At 39.9% G+C, this 16,744-nt stretch overlaps 1 protein-coding gene across 6 annotated transcripts in view; it reads right to left on the bottom strand.

The window, feature by feature from the left end:
• Positions 1 to 1,124: 1,124 nt before the first annotated feature.
• Positions 1,125 to 16,744, bottom strand: part of ENPP2 (ectonucleotide pyrophosphatase/phosphodiesterase 2) — a 107,951-nt gene continuing 92,331 nt past the window's right edge. For 4 of the 6 annotated variants that reach the window (XM_059165727.1, XM_059165722.1, XM_059165723.1 and 1 more), the window contains exons 20-26: positions 14,939 to 15,013; positions 13,510 to 13,646; positions 12,332 to 12,467; positions 11,399 to 11,476; positions 8,223 to 8,355; positions 6,331 to 6,487; positions 1,125 to 1,725 (exon numbers count right to left, since the gene is read on the bottom strand). In XM_059165727.1, coding sequence (XP_059021710.1) covers positions 1,555 to 1,725; positions 6,331 to 6,487; positions 8,223 to 8,355; positions 11,399 to 11,476; positions 12,332 to 12,467; positions 13,510 to 13,646; positions 14,939 to 15,013 — 887 coding nt within the window. In that variant the 3' untranslated portion in view covers positions 1,125 to 1,554. The remainder of the gene's footprint in view (positions 1,726 to 6,330; positions 6,488 to 8,222; positions 8,356 to 11,398; positions 11,477 to 12,331; positions 12,468 to 13,509; positions 13,647 to 14,938; positions 15,014 to 16,744) is intronic. The other 2 variants (XM_059165724.1, XM_059165725.1) reach the window with 1 other exon arrangement.

Raw genomic sequence — 16,744 nt, 5'->3', positions numbered from 1 at the left:
CTAAAAAGCCCAATGCAAGCATTCTTCCCCATTGCCATCCTCATTTTTCTCCTTTCTGTAAAATCTCCCCTGAATTCCTCATTTTTCAGTGTTTAGAGACAAGGCATACGAAGGGCTAGAGATATGCGTGGAACATAGTGGGTGCTCGGTAATTACAACAGTCTTTAGTATCTTCGTGTTCACTTATTCCCAGGGATTCCAACAGCTGGTTTCCAATTATGGCTTTTTTCCCTTACTACTGTTGTCATGGTTCCCATATCCCAGTCAAACCTCTCCTACTTCTACTGTAATGGGTTTTTTATTTGACACAATGTTCTCCTTCTTAATTTTTAAAGGAAACAAACTTTATAAAAATTAAAACCCCATTTCACTGACCATAAAAGGGACAACTATAAAAATTCACATAATCAAAACAAAGCCATATGTTTTCCTCTTCTCTTTTTTAAAGGGGGATTAGCAACTATTAGAGATATGAGGACACTAATGTGATCCTTTCTCCAAGACACAATCAGAAGGACTGAAAATCTCTCAATGACTTCCTCACTCTGTGTTTCATTACTTAAAGCTGTGTCCATCTACAATCACCCCATCTACCATTACGACCCTTGTCCTATTCTATTATTACTAACACTTTTCATGTGGCATTTATTATTTTCTATCTAAATGGGTTAGTTACACTTTTATAACTATCCTCCATCGCACTATCTTATTTCTCTTTATATCCTCCATAGCTCATAGGTTGACCTTAAGCAAAATATATCCTTAAGAGAGTCTCAGTTGAGTTTAATACGTAGAGCTTTGAACCAACTTATCAAAAGAACCTACTCCTCCAAAAGTCAAAATATTTTTGAAAGAGATTGGTGAGAGAGGGTATTCAGAAGTTCTTCTGGTTCCCCTCCCCCTCTGCTCTCCTGATTTCTCAGAGATGCGTACCTAAACTATTTCATCCAGGCCCCTGTAACTGAATATCATGGATGTCTCTTTGACTATTTGCATTCTATTCAGCGAGGTAGAGAGCTCAATACAAAAAAAAAAAAAAAAGAGAGAGATGCTTTTTATGCATGAATATACCCGAAGCAAACCCTCTAAGTTATAAGTGAAACAAAGGCCAAATAAACCAGAAAAAAACTGAATGTGTGATTTATTATATTTAAGATTGGTCTATAAGGCTTAAATATGTCTGTCATAATTAACAGTAAATGAATGCAACTTTACAAAATCAGTATTTTGATACAGTACAGGACTACATGTGGCAATTGTGCATTGGAAAATTAATATTTCCTCAATGCAAATATCAAATTTGCAGCACCATTTAGAAGCTTCCACTAAAAATGCAAGCTGCAGTATTTATTACAAGCTCTACTCAGAACACAAGACTACCTAAATCAAGCGTTAGAGAAAAACAGTGGAGTCATTCAGGCGTAACATGTCAGATTTGGTACAGGATTAAAATACTAACATTTTTTTTAATGTCCTGGTTTCAAATTAATAAATACAAAAACAATATAAAAATATACACCAGTTGATAAGACTGCACTGCAGGTGATCAGATAGTTAGATCTCACTCTCATATGTATGCAGGTATGTCTTTAGTGCCAGAATTTCTGGATAGCTGCGGCTTGTCTTTCGGAAGAAATCCAGACTGGTGAGCTGTTCGATGTCCCGCACCCGAGCGGTGTGCATCTTCATGAGTTCTTCTACCCATTGTGACTCGTCCTCCGAGCTCTGCAGTGGAAATAGAAGACAATCAGAGCCAGACTTTTCCAGAGCAGGTTCTCCAAACAGTCAATTTGCTGCGAGTCCACAAATGAGCCCTCCATCCTCCTGAACCCAGAACCGGTGTGTCTTGTTCCTTCCTGGCCTCCGCAGCCACTCTACCACATTCCTGCTGGGAATGTACCACAAATACATGCCCTTGGCTGTGAATGTTTTCAACAGCAATTAGCTGTACCAGATAAATGAGACATGTGGTGTGAAAGGGCATTTGACTCAATAGGTTTTCAGAACATAAAATTACAAAAACAAAAGGCCCTGGAGGATTCAGCAATGTGTTTCTTTCCCCGCTACTGTTAAACCACACAGGTGAGCACAGAGCAAGGGTAATCTGGAATGCTCTTCTGGCTCCTGAGGAAAGCAAAGAGCTGATGCCCCACGCACAAAATCTCACACGTGCTTTCTTAGTCTTTCAGAAGAGCCCACAATCGAGTACATACATGGTCTATCAAATGACAAGGAATTGATATTTTTAATAATGAGTTCAACTTAAAGCAGCTCAGTAGCTACATCTGGTGCATTAAAGTCCAAGAAACCAAGGTTGGAATTGTGGCTTTATGACTCCCTAAAGAGGAGACCTTGGCCAAACTACTTAACCTCTCTAGGCTTTCTTCATTGGTTCCCATGGTAAATAATGCTTACTTCATCAGCTTTTTTGGATAGTGGGAAGAAGAAGAAAAAGGAAGGCGGGGCGGGGGGGGGGCAAAGATAAAGTAAGGAAACAGTGTCATAGAAAAAAGGAAGGAAATCTCTTTCTGTCTTAGCAATTTGCCAATATGGCCTCCTTGGCACAAATTCCAATGACGGATGTTCAGATGTCCCACACCAAATAATTCATTCATATCTATGATGAAACTAAAAAGTAATTCAGGAGGAGTAGTACTTTGCACTTTATAAATATCTTCTTTCACTTTTGTGAGAAGTCAAGAGAAAGAATGAGATCTGAGAGCACTGAGAATTCTGGGGGATAAGCCTACCTTCATCAGTAGACCTGAGCAAATAATTTCATTCCCAAATGCCGCCCAGGATTGCAATAGCTCCCAAGAGCCATTCTACAAGTTGGAAGGGTGGCTGTGTGTCCCAAGGCTGAGCATGTTCAAAAATGCCCTCGCCCAACTCCTTCACCGCACGTGTTCTCAATGAATTCACCACCAAAGCCCAAGAACCTGCAATGGGTTTTCTCGGAAAGCTCCAACCCACACAGACCTGGACAAAGGGCTCTAGCAGCTTTTGCCAGTGCTAAAAATGTACCACGAGGGTGTTGGTTCAGGAAGCTGATGGCCTGGTCATCCCAGGCAAAATGAAGAAATAGGAAGAAATTGCTTTTCAGGCTGGGGAAGTAAGGATTTTAACCCTCCGTGCCCCACCCTCCTAACCCAAGCTAACCAAGTTCTCTACGATTCACAGGAAGAGACAAGCCTAAATATAACTCTGCCCACAACGGTACTGACCAATCCTCACTGTGACCATATAATTAACAAAGTAGGAGGTCTCCAAATGGATCAGGACCCCCTCAGAGTAAGTAGAGTAAGCATGAAGCTATATTTTGGGAGAATTTTCATATTCAACTCTTTATTTGATTTTTCAGTGGTCTAATTTCGCTTTTGTAAATGCAGTCACTCAAATGTACAAAGGGGTGGAAAGGTTTTTCCTAATTTAAATACTGGCCTGCTGTGATTATAAGGATTCAAAGAAGAAAAAAAATTGTCTTTTGCTATTTCTTTCCTTGGGAAGTAATTTGCCAATTTCACTTGAAGGGCATTTTCTTCTGGTTCTCACATGCAGAAATCTCACCTGCCACTAGTGGTTAGGAAATACTGGCCATACAACACAGGAAGAAAATATCTTCTGCCTGATGCAAGCTGGCAATCCACAGAAATATTTGCTAGGGGAGACTCTGGTGTGAAAGGCAAAACTAGGAAAATTCAAATTAAAGTTCATGTGCACCAAGGGAAAGGAAGGAAATGCTTTCAAAATAAATAATTAAGAAGATAAATGCGAACAAAAAGCCCACCCATCAACTTGCTTATTGTCTTTCTTGCTACAGACATTTACTCTTCACCTACCTTTTCTCCCTGACTTTCTCCTAAATAAGTTTGTGATTTCAACCCCCAGCAGTTGTAAGGTGACCTTCAAAGCAAGGACAGGCATCTGTGCAGGCAGAATAAGCATAAGACACAGGCTCGTCACGAACTCTACAAGAAATATCTTTAAGTTCTACGCAGAGTCCAGAGCCAGAAAGGATCGGAAGACCTGGGAGGATGTCTGTGGATTCCATTTGGCAGTTGTGCAATTTGGGGTGACTGAAGATGCCATTGAACTGAGCGTCCCATCACCAAATTCTCCTAATGACAGAGAGACCAGAACATATGCTCCCCAGGAATCTGTGTGTACCTTAAATGGCCCACTATCAGTCTGGAATGTCTTTGTAGTCTTCTGTCTTAAAAATGCATGGCAATTTACAATTTCACCCCATAATATATGGGGTGGTTTTTTGTTTTGTTTTTTTTTTTTTTGCAGAAATTTTCACCTCCCCATAAGCTTGTAGTAAAAAGTCCAAAGACAGTATATCATGTTTTGCCAAGGCATTACATCACGCTGGTACACTGCTGGCTACACTTGTGGTTATGAGTAATCAAAATGGAGGACACTGAGCTAATAAATTGACAACCGCCTTTCACTTTCAGTTCCCCCGCTTCTCCACCTCCCATCAAATTACTGATAAGATCTTACCGATCCTTCAGTATTATACTGCTGCCTTCCACCCTCTTTTTGAAATTCCCAAGACCATAGCTTCTCTTCCTGTTCTATGACCTTAATCCCATGAATCTTGCCAAAGCACTTTGAGCACCATGCTTGACCCATTCCAACTTCAATTTATCTCCCTAAAGGCTAAAATGTTGCTGTTATGTGTCAGCATTTTCCATAGCTACGTAATGCCTGTGCAACTGAAGTTTCTAAGGTCCCAAGGTTCTGCTACGGAAATCTGATAAACTTGAAAGAGGATGGGCTTTTGAAGTCAGAAGACTTGAATCTGAAGTTCTGCTCTCCTACTGACTGTCCAGGTAACATTGGATCATACTTTTCCTTTATTACCTAGAGCTTTCAAAACAGTGAATAAAATGGGAGTGGAGGGAAGACCATATATGCCTGCCTGGTAGAGTAAAGAGATGATTAGAAATAATTTATGAGGAGGAATGGCACAGTTCTTGGCTGGCAACTCAGACTCAGAAAATGGCGGCAGTGATTACCTCTGCCACTATGGCTACTATGGCTACTATTTTTATTTCAAGTTTGACTCCAAAAACTTTTCAAATCTTATGTCCCACCATTACCCTCATTTTCAATATTCTGGTCAAGCTTCATTAGCTTTCTTGGCCATATTTCAAATTTCCATTTTTTCCTGTATTGCTTACTTGGCTTTGGATATATCCACAGCTGCCATCTTTACCCACAGCTGAAGCCATAGTCCAATAGCTACCTTTCCCATGCAGCTGATAATCTGTGGTGAAGCTATTTTTTTAATTCAATTAGTCAACATATAGTACCTCATTAATTTTTGATGTGGTTTTCAATGATTCATTAGTTGTGTATAACACCCAGTGCTCATTCTTAGAGCTCTTTGCCTTTTGTAGCCGTTTCTGCCCCTGTTTTATTTGCTCTGGCCCACAACAGACCCCTAGAGTAGTAAGTATGTTTAGCAGACTGCTGCTTTACCCACCACAACTTACACAATTTAGGAGCTGAGTAGGATTTGTGACTAAAACCCTCTTCCCTAGATTACATTCCTGCTCCTTCTAGTCTATAAAGGAAAATCATAGGGACTATTCTAAAATCAATCTTGGACTGCAGCTGTTCTGTCACATTAAAGAGATCTGGGGAAGAGATGTGATCGGTCCCCAAGTGTAGGCAGAATGAGCCCAGAGCCAGGAGCCCACAGCACGACTCCATCCCCTGCCAAGGTGTTCCTCAAGATGCCTTCCTGCCTCTGTGGACAAGTCATCTGTGCTATTTGAGAATGGGGTCAGAGTCACCTGTTACAACTGTTCTCATAACTAGCAGTAGGTAAAATATCTGATTTATAATGTCTTTATGCCTCTGTGTATGTATCTTTAAAAAAGTTCTTATTAGAGACACTTTCAAACATCCACAAAAGTAGAGACTAATATAAAGAACCCCTGTGAATTCTTACCTAGTTTCCACAAGTATCACAATGTTGTTCCTGTCATCTTACCTTTACAAAGTATGTCTCTTGCAAAAGCAAAGACATTTGGGTACTTTGATCAGTGGACAAAATCGAACACATAATTAGAGCCACAGGAAATAACACCCTCACACTCTTCCTCCCCACACCCTTACAGGGAAGGTGACAAAGCTATTCAAACACCAAGTCCCCAGGTGATAAGTCAGGTTTTGTTTGGATCCTTTCTTCGTTCTACTTGGTTACATTGTATAGTCCAAAAGGCTCATAGTAAGTGTGTAAGTTTCCCCGGTGGGAATCTACATTAAGAAACAAAGGTGACTTGTTTTTTAAAGGACTTGGTCTGTTGAACTCACATTGCAGCTCTCATCATTGTCAGGTCGGTGAGGGAGGATGAAGGAGGAGACGGAGAGGGGGCCGTCACACTTGTCGGCCGGCTGAGTGAAATCCAGGCAGCTGGTGATGATGCTGTAGTAGTGAGTGGGTATGGGAATAGAACTGCCCTCCACGTACCTGGAGGGAGAAGGAAAAATAAAATGACCACTGCTGTAGTTTGTCGTAGTAGCTTTCTTTTTTAAATGGTGACCAATGAATATTGTCTAAGTCGTTAAAATTAACTCCCATTCAACAGAATCATTTTTCACTTCTAAGAACTAGCCTTCTTCTGTGTTTTGAACCTAATGCTTTTGCTGCCAGAATCCCCTCTTTCTGTAGACTTGGCAGAGTGAAAGTGATGGTCCAGGCAAAGAAAACAACACAAGCCAAGACTTAGAAGCTAGACAGGATGAACATATCAAGAGAGTAGAAATATGAGGCTGGAAGAGTCAATAAAAAGCCATAATTTGGGGTGCCTGGGAGCTCAATCTGTTAAACATCTGCCTCAAGGCATGATCCGAGGGTCCTGGGATCGAGCCCCACATTGGGCTCCACGCTCTGCCTCTCCTCCCAACTTGTGCCTTCTCTCACTACCTCTCTCTCTCTCAAATAAATAAATAAAATCTAAAAAAAAAAAAAAAAAGAGCCATAATTTGGTGACTTCTGAGGGCTAAGTTGTGGGATTTGGGCATTATGGTTTAAGGAGTAAGACCTCATCAAAGGTTTCTGTGCCAGGAAGAGTCATCACGAGATCCCATGTTTCAGGAAGATAGCTTGCACAAAATTGTGTAAAGTGGACCTGAGGGAGGAGATACTGGAGAAAGGGGAATAACAAGCCCTTTCAAACCACAATGAGATGCTGAACTTGGTACAGAGACCTCATTTACTCAAGGAAATACTAAGGACTGATGAGCTAGTGACGAACCAAGAAATTAAAAAAAAAAAAATCTTTTCCAATAAACTGAAGTACAGAAACTCACAATTCCTTACCTGGTTTTTATTAATTTCAATCATTTTCAAAATATATGATTGAAATATGATAACTTAATTTTGGCTAAAACCTGTTACAATGATTAGCAATAAAATAAATGTATAAATAAGATTAAATTTCTCTTATGGATGATGAGAAAAAGAGTAGGAGAACTGCTGTTTTATTAATTATATATATGAAAAAACAGCTTTTTATTCCTAAGTATCTGTAAAGCACAATTAAACCCTCCCATATTTTGTGCCACTCTCTGTTTCATGCATGTATAAAATTAAATGACTTCTAAAGAGGGGAGGCTGGGTGGCTCAGTTGGTTAAGCAGCGGATTCTTGATTTCCACTCAGGTCATATCTGAGGATCCTGGAACTGGGCCCCGTGGCGGGCTCCCTGCTCAGTGGAGAGTCTACAACCCCCCATCCTTCTGCCTCTCTCCCTCCACTCATTCTCCATCTCTCACTTTCTCTCTCTCAAATAAATAAATAAAATCTTAAAAAAAAAAAAAAAAAAGACATACTGAACCAGAAAATCTAAGGGATTCCAAAAGCCCCCCCACACACACACACAAAAATAGAGATAAGGGAAAATGATCATCTTTCCACTGAAGAGTTGTTAAAGAATAAATGACAAATTAAAAAAAAATCTTTTGGTGCATTTCTCTCATGGAATGGAAAAGTCTATGTTTTCACCACAAAACTCCATTCCATTCCAACCACCATTACCATGTTTCATCAAAGGTCCAAAAGCACCAAAGAAATCATAAGGAGATTCAAAGAGCAAAGGATTTCAGGGGTATCAGCTCTTCTTGAGTGTGTGAATATTTGAAAAAGAGCCCTAAGTGAGCTCTTAGAATTTAAAACCACACCCTGAACAGAAATGACAAACTTACTGTTTGATTTTATCCTGTGTGTCATGTAAGCCATCGTAGTCATAGTCAAAAATTGGTCCACTTATCACATTAACTCCATTTCTTTCTGAAGCATATTTCTTCACCAATACCCTTTGGAAATAATTCCAAATTCCTGTGGGGGGAAAAATTCTGTAATTTATGAACAAAAACTCCTTGCTGTGGTTGAATTCTCTTTAGGATGCATTCTACAAGCCAAAGGTCACAAGCCAAGAGACATTAGAGCTGTTGCGATTCTTGAAAAGAATTCGCCCTGAAGTATCAGCTGTGTGTGGGTCATTTATGAGCCAGCAAAGGGAAAGGTATGGAGACATTGGTAGGGGAGTTTAGCTCACCTAGCCCAGTGAGTCAGGGAAGGGTTTCTCACTGAAATTGCTCCTGAGTTCTGAAGGATAAGTGGGTGTTTTCTAGGCAAAGTGGTGGAAACACACCAGGCAAGGGAACCGTGTGTACAAAAGAGGAAGTACAGTGTTTGTGAGAAACTGAAAAAAAGGCCTTCATCTACCTTTTCTTCCTTCCTTCCTTCTACAAGCTTATTTCCAAGTTTGTGTCTCTAGCCCTGACCCTTCAAAGGAGCTCCAGATGTGTGATTCAAGCACGCATTTCATGGTCCTCTTGAATACCTAATAATCATGGCTAGCAAAAATTTATCAGAACAGAATTCTTGGTCTTCATTCCCAATCCTGCTTGAACTTCTGGCATCTCCATCAGTTAATTTCACTCACTCACTCACGTGATCAGGTCCAAATCCTAGGAGTCATTGTCAAGTGGCTCCTTTCACATACACGTGAACAAGCCCTTCCAGGTTTACCTCTGTAATACTTTCCCATCATCCAAACCTGACCACCTCTCACCATCTTCACAGCATCCAACCCATCTCAGCTACTACCTTCTTAGCAAAGAACTACCGCAGAAGACAGCTTCCCAGTTAGAAACCCTTACTTTTGCACATCCCATTACGTAACAGCCATTGGGATTATTTTGCACTGTAATCAGATTGTTTCACGTTCTTCCCAACTTCCTGTTCTAACATTCCAGGTGGTATGTTACTGTAATTAGAATAAAGTCCCAACTTTCCACTGTGGCCCCTGCCTGTCTGCATAACTTTACTTCCTACTTCTTTCCCCCTCGGGTACATGGCTTTCGTCCTGCCTTCCTCTTCGCCGAACTTGCTTCAGACTAAGCTTTTGCATTTGCTCTTCCCTTTGCTGGGAAACCTCCCTGATCTGTGCACGTCTGCTTTGTCCTCCTTCTTCATTTCTCATGTTCAACATCACCCCTGGGAAGGACTTCCCTGCTCATCTTAGCTCCAGTTTATAGTATGGTAAGTCGGACAGATGGAAGGAAGCAGAGTGGGGGAAAAGGAAAAGTGAAAGAAGGGAATGACAAGAGAATAGGAAAGGCACGTAATGAGCTGGTTCTAAGATGTTAGGTATAACTTAACTGCACTCTGCTCTACATGGGGATGGGGATGGCGAGGTTCCAACGATTATCACTTCTTATCTCCCCTTATTAAAAAGCACTTGGCTATTTTTCTCATGGTGCTTCTACTGTTCTTTATACCTCCTGATACTCTACTCTGAATGAGAAAGACAGAGCAGCCCCCCAGAGCCCAAATGCCCCAGATATTTATAAGAGAGAAAGGAGGCCAGGGGGAGAGTATTTCAAATGTTAAGCAGAAAAACTGGAAAGGCAGAGAGGGAAAGAAGTAACAATGAGAACAGTCAAAAGACCAAACCCACAGACATGTGGCATGTGAAAAAACCATTCCCCTAGGGAAGAACAGGGAGCCCTCTGTGAAAGGCCTCTTGCCATGCCAGCCTCAGGGTGGTACTGTGTGTTTCCTTTATTACACTTGGTCAAAAGAGCATCAGCAAAGAATAAAGAAATCCTGGAAACCCTGATTTGTGGAAATTAAATGAAGATGCATTCCATGTAATATGATGGCAAATGTATCTATGTGGATTTCTGAAACATTTCTCAGTGGGGCCTAAGAAAAAACCCAGGAAATCTCCTTTTAAAAGCTTACTTTAATTTTCACTCATAAGCCATGGATTCTAAACCCTTGAATAAACCTTCACTTACTAGCTAGGACATCAAATAAACATTTTTTTTTCTCTAAATGATGTTGGCCATTTCGCTGATGTCAAATTGGTGGAGATTGGTACTTTTGATGGCACTCTACCGTCACATGTTTGGATTCTGAAACTTTATTTCAGCCCCAAGGGTCCTGTAACACAGTCAGTGCTTCTTTGCCAAGTGGAAGCTGGTAGAGGTGCTTCCCTTTCCTATATTTTCTATAAGCATATAAGTCTCTTCACGGAAAGGGAGGTAAATGTTATTCCAGAATGTTTTCTCTATCTCTGAATACATGGATGGATGGATGGATGGATGGATGGATGGGCAATTGAGTGGATTCTTTGTAATCAGAAATAGGAAATGGATTATTCTGGCCATTGGACAATTAAGTCATAAACCCATATAAGCCATAGAGATCATGCAATCAAATCTCATAATTTTATAAATGAGAAGTTAAATGACATTTTTATGATTATATAGCTAAGTGGTCTACTCGGGGGACTAGAACTTGGCTTTGGGGGCAGGGCTTGCTATGCCATTCATAGCATCACTATCATCCACCATCATGTCATATATAAAGAAATTACAAGTGTTCAATGAAACTAGAATAATTTTCAAAGCTCTTTCTGGATTTCACAGTCAACAGTCAGAATACATCATCACCATCAACCCTAAAAGAGAGAAGTGCTAGTAGCTTTTAACAGTCAGTAAATAAATGTAGGTGTTGTTAAATGCCAAGTGGCCTCCATAACAGTTGATTAAGCTTCTGTCTTTAGCTCAGGTTATGATCTCAGGGTCCTGTGATTGAGCCCTGCATCTGCCCCCCACCCCGCTCAGTGGGGAGTCTGCTTCTCCCTCTCCCTCTGCCCCTCCCCCCCGACTCCTGCTCTCCCTCTCTCACTCTCAAATAAATAAACAAAATCTTAAAAAAAAAGAAAGTTTTTAAAAAAATAGAAAATATAAACACATGAAAGATACTATTATTATAAAAATTAATATAGAGGTAGAAAATGTAAGCAGTAAATTTAGAAATATTTCTTTTCATAAGTAGTAGTTTACTAGGTAAATATCAGACTTACGTTTGAAAGCAGGGTACATCGGAACCATATTGGTTACCAGGAATGCATCATATTTAGCTTCTGGTGAAGAGCTCAGATCTAAACATTAGGCAAACAAACAGTGTCCATCATTTACCAAAATCTACATCAATAAAAAATCAATTTTCTAAAATGGTCCAAACAGCATGAAGTAAATGGCGAATGGATCTACTCCTTTATTTCTACTCATTCCCTACTTGACACAGCATTCCCTGCTTCCCCTCCGACCCAATCTCTTTTCTTCACCAAGAGCTCTCTCCCCAAAATTTTTACAATGTTTCTTCTTCCTACAGAGTTTTGGGTTAACTAAGTATTATGTAAAAGAATTCCTTGATTTCACTAGTCTAATTTGGACTTAAAAATGTCATCAAGCTACTGAGAAATAATAAAAACACTTCCCATATTCTTAAGCGACCACCTGTATAGAATTTAAAACATTAAAGTCTTAATGATAAACTATTTCACTTTCAGGTTCCCACTTAATGATGTGAATGAAGGCTCATTATTATTTCTTTCCCTCTCTGCTTTTCCAGTTTTTCTGCTTAACATTTGAACTACTCTCCCACTGGCCTCCTTTCTCTCTTACAAATATCTGGGGCATTTGGGCTCTGGGGGGCTGCTCTGTCTTTCTCATTCAGAGTAGAGTATCAGGAGGTATAAATAAATCACATATAAATAAATATATATATACAATGTATATTCCCTTGTACTTCAAAATGCTCCTAGAGAACAGGATTTGTGAAAGGTGGTCTCTCTTCTGACTGATTTTTGGAAAGATCCCACAGAAGTTCACCTCTTCAATCTCTTCAGTGTTTCTCCAGAAAAAAACATGAAGACCACTGAAATCTTAACAGTCCAAATTCCAGAAAATAACATCCCTCAAGAATGGTCAGATCCTGATGTTCTATAACTTACAAGGAGGGAAGAGGAATCCATAGGACATCTGTTTATCATTTTTGTAGGCCAAACAGCTTTGACTGAAACTCGGAGACACGCGGACATCAGGCCGAACGCAGCTGGTCAGGTACTCAGGGACGCCCGAGACCTCTGCCTGCATGGTGAGTCAGAGGTAGTTAGGAATGTCATCACAAAGACTTTGCTGAAGCAATGGGGAACTACAGAAGCCAGGCTGAACCAAAACCCCTCTAGCTTTCCCTAGAGCTCATACTCTGATATCCTGACTCCAAAACAAAAGCCTCAGTTTCAAATACAGTAAGCCAGGAATTTTCAAACTCCTGTATTATTTAGTGACAGAACTCTTTTATCAAAATCCTAAATAAAACAACAATATAAAAAGCAGAAATTGCACTGTTGAAAAAAATGGGTAGGATTCCACTGAAGATAGCTTAAAAAATAAAAATAATAATATAGACATATCATCTATACAAAGAGATACTGAACATACAGCTGTACCAGGGGCACAAATGAACAGGAAGCTGGGTGTGCAGCACCGGAAGTATTCACTTTCTAATCAAAAATCAAAAACATGCCTCAACTGCCAAATACATTTTTTTTATTCCAGATATAAATTTACCTATCTCATCTTCACCAAAACTGAGACGCCCAACATCTTTATTAAATTAAATCTTTATTAAATATTTTAAATCTTTATTAGTTAATCTTATTAATCTTTAATTAAATTAAATCTTTATTAAAAAAGAAGAGGTTGGCAGTCAAGGACGCCATGCAGGGGTGAGGCCAGGGGTATATGGGAACTCTGTGTCCCGATGCAATTTTGCCGTGAGCTTAAAACTGCTATAAAAAATAAATAAATAAATAAAGGCTATTAAAACAAACAGCCAAATCTGGGTGTCTTCAGTAACTACTGGGCAACAGCAAGCAGAGTTAAAGCGATGACAAGCATTAGAATCCTCCCTTCGATGTGTCGATAATTGAACATATTCCCGTGAAGTTGTTAGAACATTGAATAGAGCCTAATGCAAAATATCTTGCAATAGATTCGATGTCAGATTTCTTTCATCAAAAAAAATTAAAATCTTTTCCAAGACAGATTTCTGTTAAGCAAGCAATCATTACGTGAGTGCAAGGCACGTAATCGCAAGACGAATATAAAACCCAACTTTTTCAATGACCTGTTTGGAAATAGTGTATGATGTCCAGAGTGGCATTAGGAATATTTCACTATAACCACTTTCAAAGTCAGTGTGATATAAGATATCATATCTCGTCCGATAAAGCACTGCGGGCCGACCGTAGAGGAGGTGTCTCTCTAAGAAAAAGAAAATAGACTGTGTTAAACACACATTAAACTTTACAACAAATGTGAAAGAAATATTGGAAGAGTCAAGTTGTCCAAAATTTGCTTGCTTACTTATTAATAGTGTGGTTCCTTCTTCTTAATTTAATCAAGTTAGTTTTCCTAACACTTTGTGGTTTATCTGACCACCTAAGCATGGGTCAAAGCTCACTGTTACCAAAAGTATTATGTAAATGCCATATTTGTGTTGAATGCTTTTTTTTTTAGTTGTAAAGAATTTTAATCTGTAGAGGAAGGAAACATGATAGTAAATATTACAATGATTCAGCTCAATGCAAAGTCAATAGGATTATTACAGAATTCATTCATTTGACCCCTGAAAAGGCTCATCAAATTAACCAATGATTTAATTAAGAGGAAGGCACTCTTTGATCATTATTTGCAAACTGCAACTCAAATGATGCATTATTTCAGCATAAACGGTGAGTAGTAATGAGCATTTAAAGTAAGCAGCTTTGTCACATGGAGGAGAACTCTTTAGGTAAGAACTTAAAGGAACATGTATAGATAAATTAAGTGGGCATTCAGGAGGGTCCTTTAAATACAGAAAAGGGAACATCATTACAGACCAAAGAATTCAGTTAAGACCCAAGAATGGGGACCTCCAAGAGAAAGCTCTCCTCTTGGGGGGGGGGGTGTCTAAAACCTTACTCTCTTAAGAAGAAGAGAAGGGACTTTATTGTGCAAACCTTTATTCCACACCCACGATAAATGCCTGGAGTGTGAGCTGCCCGTTTTGGATAGGCTAAAGTCAGAACTTCCATAGATTCTTGGAAATTGAACGGACCAAAATGTTTAGAGATTGAGGCTGAGGCAATTCACAATTCCCTAAGTGATCATCAAAAAAAATTTTATGATTATTTTTATTACAGGAAATCAGTTCCGGCAATCACTTATTAAATTATGTATACATGTTGCTTTAATTAAAGTATTACCATTCTATGCAAGTAACAGAGAAAACTCTTTGTAGAATGTTTTGCAAGACTTTCCCAAGTAGAACTGCTGATTTGAGGCAAAGTGACCCACACTGCTATCGCAAAAGCCTGGCTTCTTCAGCATTGCAGTAAAATGGAGAAGCCTTGTTCAAGCTGCCAAATTTGGGGACCCACCCTAAGAATTAGGACATACTAGGATAACCTTATATAAATGAAATATAATGAAGAAATAAGAAGCCAGCAAATCATAACAGTAGTACTTGGGGACAGTTAACCAAGTCAGACTTTCCTTCAAAACTCAAACCAAACCTTTTCTAGGTTCAAAATTTCCATTAACGTTTTCCTTGTTTTCATTTTTGCTGCCTCTGAACTTCCTGGTTTCAGCTGGAAGCAGAAGTATCAAAATTCTTTGAGAAGCTATTCTCTTTTTATCATTCAAGTTTTAATGCTTACCAAACACATTCCTCCAAATTCAAATGCAGGGCTAGCATTCAATCTATCCCATTGAGAGACAACAAAACGGCAGCCATGTTTTTCCTTGCAACACCCCTCCTAAGATCAGCCACCAACAATAGTCTTGGGCAGTCTAGGTTCCACCAAATCTGGCCTCCTCTCCAGTCCTCATTTACTTCTGCGAAGCCTGGTTTATTTATAATACTCTGGTCATTATCATCCTTAGCAATTCTATGCTGATTTGTTTTCTTTCTACCAGGAATGGCTTCTCCAGCAGTCCTGTCACTGATCTCCCTTCAAATTTTTCATTAATGTATTCTCTCTTTTCAAACATTTACTGAGCACCTTTTTTGTGCCAGCCCTTGGGCTATAGTAGAGAGATACTGGGCCAAGATAATGATGAGAGAGTTCTTACTGATGTAGGAAAGATGTTAGGGTTCAGAGTTGAAGGCCAAGAAAAGATTCTTGAAACATCTTTGGTGCAAAAAGGTGGTTTTATTAAAGCACAGGGGCAGGACCCGTAGGCAGAAAGAGCTGCCCTGGGGCTGTGAAGAGTAGCCCCGATTATCTACTTTCAAGTTGGGAGAGCTGTTAGGATAGCATAAGTCTCTAAGGAATTTGAAAGCAAGGTTTCCAGGACCTTGAGGGGGCTAGCTGTTGTTAGGAAAAGGCCATTTATCTAATAAAACCTTAGTCATGAGACCCTTCAGATGTGTATCAGTGGGTCATATGCTTGGGGGATGATTGCCAACATGTATCTTGGGGGGTAGAGATAAAGGAAATTTCCAAAGGAATTTTTACATGTTAAAGTAGACTTGCAGGATCCTGGGGGATCAGGCTAAGATTGCCTTTTGCCTTTAGCAAAGTATCAACTTCGAAGCAGCTGTGTTCCTAGAGGAATGTCACTCTGCCTGTTTCAAGGACTTGTCAATGGGCTATAAGTGGTCAGGAAATTTAATTTTTCTTTTGCCTCTGTTTCCCACAACATTACCTTTGAAAAGCTCACAGTTCAATGGGAGAGACAAACATAGCACAAATAACTCAAGTGCAATAATGTATGAACTTCATCAGAGATATTTACAGAGTGCGATGGGAACCCAGAGCATCATGACTGCCATGGATGGGGGTGACATGGCATCAGTACAGTCCTTACAGAAGGTAGAAAGCTAAGCCTGCTTCCCTAGCATAATTGTTAACAGTGCCCCTTTCCATACTCAAATGTGGATGACAAATAACATGCTCACATAGTCCAGCGCCCCATGGAAGAGAAATGAAGGAGCGAGGGAGAGAGGAAAGGAAAAGTGATATGTTAAGATTCACTTTCTTCTGAAAGATTTCCCCAGTTGAGCGTCTCCATCTCTATTCACTCTTCTGCTCTGAATTTAGAGAAATGTGCACTTCAGTTGTGCCTGGGTGGCTCAGTTGGTTAACGGTCTGCCTTTGGCTCAGGTCATGATCTCAGGGTCCTGGGATCCAGCCCTATGTCAGCTCACTGTTGAGTGCCTCTCCCTCTGCCACTGCCCCTCCCCCAACTTGCGTGCTTTCACTCTCTCTCTCTCTCTCTCCCTCAGATAATTAAATAAAATCTTGAAAAAAATTAAAAAAAGAAATGTGCACTTCATCATAGCTCCCAAGCTAAGCACAACTGCTGTTTTGAGCACA

The sequence above is a fragment of the Mustela lutreola genome, chromosome 3, assembly GCF_030435805.1.
Source record: "Mustela lutreola isolate mMusLut2 chromosome 3, mMusLut2.pri, whole genome shotgun sequence".
NCBI lineage: Eukaryota > Metazoa > Chordata > Mammalia > Carnivora > Mustelidae > Mustela > Mustela lutreola.
Note: the sequence above shows the minus strand (reverse complement) of the source record. Positions and strands in the feature narration are given on the sequence as shown.